Here is a 10,000-nt window from a genome sequence, read left to right as displayed (position 1 = left end):
TCAAATAATGCCATTGTGACCGCTGGTGATTTAGCTGTCCTAGAGAGAAGGAGAGAGAGAGAGAGCCGTTGATTGATCTGCGCGACGCCAGCCCTCGGTATTTCCACGTGATGGTTGAACTCTGGTACTGGTGTACCCCAAGTACAGGACAGATGACTGGGACCTCTTCTGTTTTTTTTTTTTAGGGGGGTGGGGGGAGGGGTGAGAGGGGGAATGGGGCGACCTCGCCTCACGAGGACATCTGCTCTCTCTCTCTCTCTCTCTCTCTCTCTCTCTCTCTCTCTCTCTCTCTCTCTCTCCGTCTGGCTAGTAACTAGCGCGTGACGTCACGCCGTCTCGCTTGTAGCCAGCGTGACGTCACGGCGTTCCGATAGTAGCTGTAGTGGCTGTCACGTTATCAGTGCAAATACCTCCTGTTTTTTCCCAATTCTCTGAACCGTTCTGCAGGCCTGGGCTACGTATGCTTATCAGTTCGTCCATCTAAAAAAAAGAAAAATGTCCGCTTGAGTCTGGGTGAAATTTTGGGGGCATTTGACCCCCGGGCCAAGGAGTAATTGGTCAGATGATGAGGTTAGACCCGGATATGTAATTATGAGGGCGTATGGCTACCATACTCTACTCTCTTATACGACTCCAGGCAGTCTCCTGGGTCACAAACACACACACACATACATACACACAAACACACATACCTGAGGACCAAAAACCATAATAATTATAACCCTCGGGTACAAGGAACGAAACACACTCCCGGGTGATTTCCCCCGGGGGTAGAAAAAAAAATCTTTAGACGCACAAACTACCTGTTTACCTTCGTGTCGTGTGTGTGTACGCGCGCGCGCGTTTGTGTGTTTTGGTACGTATATGCGTATATTGACACTGTACTGGCAAAATCACGGATGAAATTCCGCTGCCGTCTGCTTTTGCCGTCCGCAGGAGGTCACAGATATGCGGAAAAATCTGTTTCAAAGGATTGCTCTCTAGGCCTATGTGAGATTTAGGTAATGTTTACCGTATTCCAGCTTCCGTTAGCTCAATAATTCCTTTACATAATCCCTTTGTGTTATTATTACGTTTATCTAAACGTTTCCATTATTATGCCTTCTCTCTCTCTCTCTCTCTCTCTCTCTCTCTCTCTCTCTCTCTCTCTCTGAGTGGCTATAACACGGTAGACTTGAAATTATTTAGTCTTAGTCTAGAACTCAAATGATATTTAGTACATTACTTTTTATATTGTAAATAAAACTCTATCACCTAAAGACCATTAAAATTCTTACACCACCACCATCCTAAAGGGGCAACGGATGATTACCAGAATATATAAATAAGATGTGATAAAGTAAGGAAAAAGGCAATTACTCCATTTGAAAAAAAAAAAAAAGACTCCCAACCGTTTCAAATCAAAACGGCTTCGCTGTCTTTTTAAAAAAAAATATATATATCAACGGTCACTTTATTATTGTATTTAAGTGCCCCCCGTACTTAAACCGTTAAGTAGTAATTATATAACTCCAGAAGGAACATTGCAGAACTGGTTTGGTTTCCCCCGAGGGGAAACTGGACGTCAAAAATAACAAAAAAAGTAACAAAATAAAAAATAACTTTTTTGAACCCGTAGGTGACACGCAGTCTGATCTGGGCGTCTGGCCTGGCCCGAGTATTAGTAATAGTAGTAGTAGTAGTAGCAGTAGTAGTAGTATTAGGGGGAAGGAGGAGGGGTTTGTCCATATAACAGCTCTTTCTCTCTCTCTCTATCTCTTTCTTCTCTCTCTCTCTCTGTGGTAGCTCCTAGCAGCTACTCAGCTGCCAACCGGCGATCATGTTACTTCCACTAATTTATGCATTTAGCAGATGAGAGAGAGAGAGAGAGATAGATAGATAGGGAGAGACAGAGACGGAGAGATAGAGAGAGAGAGCAAATTCCAAGACGAGCACAGTGAGTGACGCAGGTTGTTTTTTTGCGTCTGCCGAGCAGTGGTAAGCGTCCTTGTTCAGATATGGCGGGCGTTCTCTGCAGTGAGTTTTTTTTTTATATATTTTTTTTATTGTTTTTTTCAAACGCATTCGCTTCGTGTTTTGCGTTTGTTTGTGCGTGCGTGTTTTTAATTAGTTTTTTTTTAAATAGTTTCGCGAGTAAGAAGCGTTTTTAGGTGGGTAGGACTCGGGCTAAATAAGGGAATATTACTGGAACATGGCGCCAGGGTCAGAAATACGTTCATTTAGGAATTTCACTTAAAAATAAAATAAAATAAATTCTCAAAAATTATATTATTGGAAAAATTAACATAAAATAACTTAATAAAATGAAATATAATAGTATTTAATAATAAAATTCATTCAAACAAAAAGAAATAAAGAAAACGCACCGCCTATTGTGACGAATAACCTCACTGAACGCACCCTCCCCATATGACGTCACAGCCTCCTCGCCCGAACCAAAACAAAGAGATAACAGTTTCGTTCTCAGAAGTAATTTAGGATGGGGCTGCGTGCCGGCCCCACGCCTTTCCCTGGGGGTGGTTACGACCCGTCACATGCGAGTAACGACCCCGTACGCGAATTTATGCGCAAATGGAGCAGAGGCTGTCTTCATTAAAAACAATCACTGCTTATGAGACCAACCAGTGGTGGGACGGTCATTTGCAATGGCTGGGTCCTCTCTCGACTTCGACGGTCAGAGAGTCTTTAGTTTCTTTGCTTGTTTAGTGTCGTTTGGTTTCGTTTGGCTGCGAAATAGGAATGGTTTAGGATGCGATGTTTAGTTTAGTTTCACTTCTTGTAGGCGGGAGAATGGTTTGAATGAGTTTATTGTTATTCTAAGCAGTGGAAATATTTGTTTGTTGTTATCCTAAATATATAATGGTTAAATTAGTTTAGTTTCGTTTCCTGGAAGACAGAATCATTGAAATTAGTTTAGTTTCGTTTTCTGTAAGACAGAATCATTGAAATTGGTTTAGTTTCGTTTCCCTTGAGCATCAAAATTATTTAAATTTGCTTAGTTTAGTTTAAATTTCATCTGAGTGACAGAATTTGTTATATTTTAGTTTCATTACCATTGACAGAATTAGTTACGTTTGTTTCGTTTCATTCCATCTAAGTGGGAGATTGATTCAAATTAGTTTTGTTTTGTTTCATCTCGTCTCAGCAACTGAATTATTTAAATTAGCTCAGTTTAGTTTCGTTTCCATTAAGTGACAATGATTTGAATTAGTATAGTTTCATTTCATTTCTGCTAAGCCGGAGGATATTTAAATTTGTTTAGCTGCATTTCATTTTCTCTGACCAACAGAATTATTTCAGTTAGTTTAGTTTTCTCTGAGCGGGAAAATGATTTAATATAGTTTAGTTTCGTTTCCTGTATGTTTTAATTTTCTGAAAAAGAAACTTTTATAGAGATGGCTATTTGTTTTCCCGTCCGCCCTCAGATCTTAAAAACTACTGAGGCTAGAGGGCTGCAAATTGGTATGTTGATCATCCACCCTCCAATCATCAAACATACCAAATTGCAGCTCTCTAGCCTCAATAGTTTTTATTTTATTTAAGGTTAAAGTTAGTCATGATCGTGCGTCTGGCACTGCTATAGGTGCCAATAATGCAGTCCACCACCAGGTCGTGGCTGAAAGTTTCATGGGTCGTGGCTGAGAGTTTCATGGGCTAAGGCTGGGATTTTCATACAGCATTATACGTCGTACAGAAAACTCGATTGCGCCGAAGAAACTTCGTCTCATTTTTTACTTACTTTTTATTTTGTGTAGTTCCCTCGAAGTAGGAGGATGATTTGAATTAGTTTATTCTTCCTTCTAAGTAACAAAAGGATTAAAATGAGTTTAGTTTCATTTCCCATAAGCGACAGAATTATATAAATGAGTTCAGTTTCATTGTCTCTGAGTGACAGATTGACTGAATTAGTTGAGTTTCATTGTCTGTGACCTATAGAATGATTTATATGAGTTTAGTTTAGTTTCATTTCCTACAAGCTACAGAATTATATCACTTCAGTTTCATTGTCTCTGACTGAAAGAATTATTGAATTAGTTTAGTTTAGTTTCATCTAAGCAACAGAATGACTGAAATTAGTTAAGTTCAGTTTCAACTAAGCGACAGAATGGTTAAAATTAGTGTAAACGATTTAAATTATCTAAAATATTTGAGTTCCATTTCCTCTAAGCAACTGAACAACTGAAATTAATTGAAAGTATTTAAATGACTTAAATTAGTTTAGTTTCGTCTGAACGACAAAACTATCTAGATTAGTTTCGTTTCATTGTCACTGAACTTCAGAGTGATTCAAATCAACTTTAGTTATTTAAATGAACTTAGTTTCATTTCCTCTAAGCAACAGCATGATTTAACTCAGTTCATTTTAGTTTCTTTAACTGGGTGACACTGACATCTCATTCTCTCTCTCTCTCCATCCCTCTTCAGGTGAGAACATGAGGTGCCATCAGGAGGGAGAAGCCGTGGCAGTGCCCAAGGAACTCTTCAAGGACAACCCCTGTCTAGAGTGCGTCTGTGAGGTGAGTATCCTTTAGTCTTTAAGGATTTTTTAGGATTTGGAGGACGAGGGGAGCCGGGTCCTTTGAGGAAGACTTCGGCTGGAATCCGAGGAGGATCTCTGGGACTTGAAAGCGACCTCGGGGTTTGGGGACGACCTCGGGGACCTGATGACGACCTCAGGGATTCGAGGACGACCTCGGGGGACTTGAGGATGACCTCGGGGAAATTGGGGACGACATCGGGGACTTGAGGACGACCTCAGGGATTCGAGGAAGACCTCGGGGGACTTGAGGACGACATCGGGGACTTGAAGACGACCTCAGGGATTCGAGGACGACCTCGGGGACTTGAGGACGACCTCAGGGATTCGAGGACGACCTCGGGGACTTGAGGACGGCATCATGGATTCGAGGGCGACCTCGGGGACTTGAGGACGACCTCAGGGATTCGAGGACGACCTCGGTTAGGCTCTGAGCTTCAAACTGCGGTGTGGGATTCCCGTAGAGTTTTTTTTTTTTTAAATACAGCTATGGGGAGTTGCACTCTCTCTCTCTCTCTCCAGTTTTTTATAATAAATCTCTCCAGTTTTTATAATAAATCTGAGCCAATTTTTTTCTAATTATTCACAAAATCTCTTTTATTTCCAACACTTTAAGATTCAATAAGAACAGCTGACAGTCAGAGCCGGCCAGGACAACAACACGACCTCGAAACAACCCTCGGGAAAGGAAAACAACATCTGATGAGATTAAATTGACCAAATATAGTCATAAAGAACAAACGATTGTTAAAAGTAGGAAAAAAACCACCACGGTCATTTCTTTGAAGTTTATTGGCCCGGTCTTTTTTTTCGGGGAGGGTGGGAGTGGGGAGTTTGGTTAGATGGTGGGCCATGTGGTTTGGGTGGAGAGAGAGAGAGAGAGAGATAGCCAATTGGTCTTGATTAGAATTGGTGAGAAGAGAATGGTGATAAGAGATTAACAAGCAACAGTGTAACGAGAGAGAGAGAGAGAGAGAGGAGTCCCTCTATCGTTACCATGGTTACCGTGACGCAAGCATTGATGCAGTCAGGAGGAACAAAGACCTTTCCCTGTGAGAGAGAGAGAGAGAGTACTCAAGGGAACGACATTAACAAGCAATTGCTTTCAAAACTGTCAATTTCACTCCAGGCAGGAATTCGGAAGGGTTACCAATCCTTGTTGTGCCCGCAGGAATACCAACATACCTCGCCAATGACGATTACATCTTAGTTCTCCGAGTGGCTTATTTAATCATCCTCTTTCAGGGAATAGAGGTTTTTTTCACCCTCTTCATTAAAAGGGAGATTATTCCCCAGATAAGCTCTCTCTCTCGTCCTGAGAGCAAAAGAAGAAGAAGAGGAAGGTTTTGTTTTGGTCAGAAAGACGAGCGTTTCTGTTGGTGCTTGCTGTGTGGGCCTTGCTGGGTTTAAAATAGGATTTTCTGCCTCAGTGAAGGTTCTCAGGTGTTTAGGCATTGTGTGTGTGTATATACATACATACACATGTATATACACATACATACATACACACGCAGAACTCACAGCCCAGAATTTAAGACACTTTCTCAAAAACCTGAGAAGTAGGTTCAAATCCTTGAACAGAATGGACGTATTCTGCGCAATTATTGGCCAAAGATAACGAAATACTTGACAGTTAATCAACTTCAGTGGGTCACAGCTAGGGTATAATGGGCCGGGCCTCAGGCTAGCAGCTTCACCCCAAAATAAATAGTTAAAAAAGAAATATAGAAATTTGTACTTTGGTTTAATTAATGAGATCAGGAACGGTATTGCAAATGAGATCAGTCATGATTTAAATTTACCTAGTTTTCCATGACTCTGACCCCTGTCACCTTGTGACCTTGTCTTATTAGCCATTAAAGTAAGTTACTGTTTAATAGACCAGCAGGAATTATGCATATTTGCATTCAAGACACGTCCTATCCCAAAGGAAGAGTGAATCTATGAGGAAAGACACATAGTGTGTGCTTGTTTGTGTGTGTATATGTGTTTGTGCGTGTCTGTGTTTGTGTCTATGTGTGTTTACAAACCAGGGACAGGAAATATAGAGTTACAGGCTCAGGCAGCGTTAGCCACAATAAAAACAGAAGCGTTGATTAAAAGAACATCAGGCCTGGAAAAAATTGAATGTCAACAAGCAGCCTTGGTTTATTGAGACAACAAAAAGCCCTGGAGTCTCTGAAGAAGAAGAAGAAGAAGAAGGAGGAGAAGAAGAATGAGAAGGAGAAGTAAGAAGAGAAAGCTGGCAGGACAATATGACCAGCAAAAAGTCTTGAGCTAATCGCTCGTGGACACTGATTCTGTTTTCAATTGGATCGTCACCTGTTCTTGGGAGAGACAGGACATTGTCCCAAGAGAGAGAGAGAGAGAAAATGAATATGTTGTTTCACCTGCCAATGTCGTCAGCTAGCGGACACATCCACACCTGTCAGCTGTCAACATCTGGTGATGTATTTATCGTACCAAATGGCCTGCCCACCTCTCAGAAGTCCTGCTCTGACACCTGGGGGCAGTTAAGATGTCACATTCCTCTCTGCCCAATTGACTGGGGCGCTCTTAAATGCCCATTGTCGATGGCTGCTTTCCTCGTGGGTATTTCAACAACCCATTGGCGCGAGGATTGACTCCAATTTGGCAGTCATGTAGGGAAGCCCGAGTTTCAGTGACAAATGGTGCCTTGAGTTGGGATTTTGACAAAGAATTTTGGCTGCTCTGTTAAGTGGGACTCTTACTATCTACTATTCTACGTCTACTATTTACTATTTTGTAAGTAAATTGGTTTCAAACTTTGGATTTTGGTGACTATTCTGAAACAAGTGTCCTTTACTGTCTAAATAGTTCACTAATACCATGTCATCAAGAGTCCAGAAGGTAGAATAGTCATTCCTATATACTATTCGGGACTACTAACCAGTACAAGGTCATTTTAACCTAGCCACAAAAACAAATTCTTTGCACAATCAAAATATGGTTGATTGTTTGTCTAAGAAATAAGGCTCAGTCTTCTAAACAGCGTGGGTTCGAATCCTGCCTATGGGGGAGAGTTTCTTCATTCGCTTCCCTGCGGAATCCAAGGTTTGCAGTGGAAATTGTCACTTATAATGATAATGATAATAATAATAATTATAATAATAATAATAATAATAATAATAATAATAATAATAATAATGTAATAGATAAATAGAGAGAGAGACTGAGTTATCTCTCTCTCTCTCTCTCTCTCTCTCTCTCTCTCTCGGGGTCTACTCATTAGCTGATTGTTTAGAAAGCTGATAATGAGTTTGTTTGTGAAATGAGACAGGCCGGTCTATTTGTTTGAAGTCTGGGGCCCCAGCCCACTGCATGCTCGACGTGACTTGGGAGAGAGAGAGAGAGAGAGAGAGAGAGAGAGAGAGAGAGAAAGTTATTATTCTTTTCTCTCTCTCTCTCTCTCTCTCTCTCTCTCTCTCTCTCTCTCTCTCTCTCTCTCTGTAGATTGATAGACAAATGGAGAGAGAGAGAGAGAAAAGTTATTCTCTCTCTCTCTCTCTCTCTCTCTCTCTTTGTAGGTTGATAGAGAGATTGATAGACAAATGGAAAGAGAGAGAGAGAGAGAGAGAGAGAGAGAGGAATAATAATTCAATCTCTCTCTCTCTCTCTCTATCTACATAGAGAGAAAAAGAGAGAGAGAGCATAAAAATAACTCTCTATGTCTCTCTCTCTCTCTAACCAATGGCTCCCCTAATATAAGTAGACACAATGAAGAAGAAGAAGAAGAAGAAGAAGAAAGAGAGAGAGAGAGAGAGAGCGCGTCAGTCAGTCAGTCAGTCTCGCCGCGTGGGCGCTGGCAGAGGTCACACCTGACCACACCCTCCCTCCATGACCTCAGAGGCGTCACTGAAGATCAATACTACAAGTCTACAACTACATTATAGCAATGCATTTGATAATCGCCGATGACGTCAGAGCCAGACCGTGACGTCATCCACGTCGGCCAATAGGAATCACGGTTGGGGAATCGTCACTCGACTCTCGGCCAATCAGGGTGCTCGGAATCGATGACATTGATAGGGGGATGATGACGTCAGCTTCTAGACGACGGTTGATGGATATGGGCTTGGCTCTCTCTCTCTCTCTCTCTCTCTCTCTCTCTCTCTCTCTCTCTCTCTCTCTCTCTCTCTCTCTCTCCTCGCTTTGGGCAACAAATGATAAAATTTTGGGAGAGATGGGAGTGGATTATTCTGCCTTGTCGGAGGTTTGCTGACAAGGGATACCCATAATACCAGTTTAGTATATCCATTCATTCACGGGTTCGATCCCCGGGGGATCGAATGCCGTTAGATAACTCCCAAAATGGAAGGGCGGTGGCCGAAATCATGCCCAGGCTGATGGGTATATGTCTTGGCCGCGCCCTGCCCATTTCACAGAGAGAGAGAGAGAGAGAGAGAGGTTCCTTCCGACTTGTGTACCTGTCGAAAAAACAGGTCCTTTGACGGGACAGGTAAAAGGATTGGCTCCTCTCTCTCTCTCTCTCTCTCTCTCTCTCTCTCTCTCTCTCTCTCTCTCTCTCTCTCTCTCTCTCTCTCTCAACGCGGAAATATCAATAGGTACGGTATGACACATCGACTGGCTTAGTCACTAAAGTATTTCAGTACAAAGAAGGAAGGGGGAACTCTCTCTCTCTCTCTCTCTCTCTCTCTCTCTCTCTCTCTCTCTCTCTCTCTCTCCTATGCATTCGTGAGTGCGTGAGTCATGCTTATTCACCCTTGCGTGATTGTTCATACAATTCGGACTTGTGGGACATTGATTTTGAGAAAGAGAGAGACAGAGACAGAGAGAGTCATTCAATTCTGTCATATGTATAGAAATGTATTAGATATTTTTTAAATCACAATGCTGCAATATGTAAATTCTCTCTCTCTCTCTCTCTCTCTCTCTCTCTCTCTCTCTCTCTCTCTCTCTCTCTAAAAGACCAATATAATGAGAGATATTTTCTTCCCTCCACAGAACGGCATCGTTGTTTGCAACAAAAGAAAGTGCCCTTCAATGGAAGGGTGCTATTGGAGGTTGGAAGCTACTGGTGGTTCCTGCTGTCAAGAGTGCAAAGGTAAGATTGTAGATTACTGTACAAGGGCTTCTGTAGATCACTGTACAAGTGGCTTCTGTAGATCACTGTTCAAGGGCTTCTGTAGACCACTGTACAAGATTCTAGCTAATACTATGACAGGGCTGCTTTCTCATTCCTTTGTTTCAGTAGGTCACTGTACAAGTGCTACAGTAGATCACTGTACAAATGCTTCTGTAGAACACTGTAAAAGGGCTTCTGTAAATCACTGTACAAGTGCTTCTGTAGGTCACTGTAGAAGTTCTCCAGTAGGTCAGTGTACAAGAATCAAGTAAGTGCTGTGACGGAGCTGGTATTATAACAAGTGCTTCTGTAGATCGCTGTACAAGTGCTACTGTAGCGCACTGTGCAAGTCCTCT

General features: G+C 41.9%; 1 protein-coding gene across 4 annotated transcripts in view; it reads left to right on the top strand.

Moving 5' to 3' along the window:
• Positions 1-10,000, top strand: part of LOC136856382 (BMP-binding endothelial regulator protein-like) — a 55,592-nt gene that overhangs the window by 25,703 nt on the left and 19,889 nt on the right. For all 4 annotated transcript variants that reach the window (XM_067134205.1, XM_067134208.1, XM_067134204.1 and 1 more), the window contains 2 exons: positions 4,426-4,517; positions 9,524-9,623. In XM_067134205.1, the coding sequence (XP_066990306.1) occupies positions 4,426-4,517; positions 9,524-9,623 (192 nt within the window). The remainder of the gene's footprint in view (positions 1-4,425; positions 4,518-9,523; positions 9,624-10,000) is intronic.

The sequence above is a fragment of the Macrobrachium rosenbergii genome, chromosome 35, assembly GCF_040412425.1.
Source record: "Macrobrachium rosenbergii isolate ZJJX-2024 chromosome 35, ASM4041242v1, whole genome shotgun sequence".
Taxonomy (NCBI): domain Eukaryota; kingdom Metazoa; phylum Arthropoda; class Malacostraca; order Decapoda; family Palaemonidae; genus Macrobrachium; species Macrobrachium rosenbergii.
Note: the sequence above shows the minus strand (reverse complement) of the source record. Positions and strands in the feature narration are given on the sequence as shown.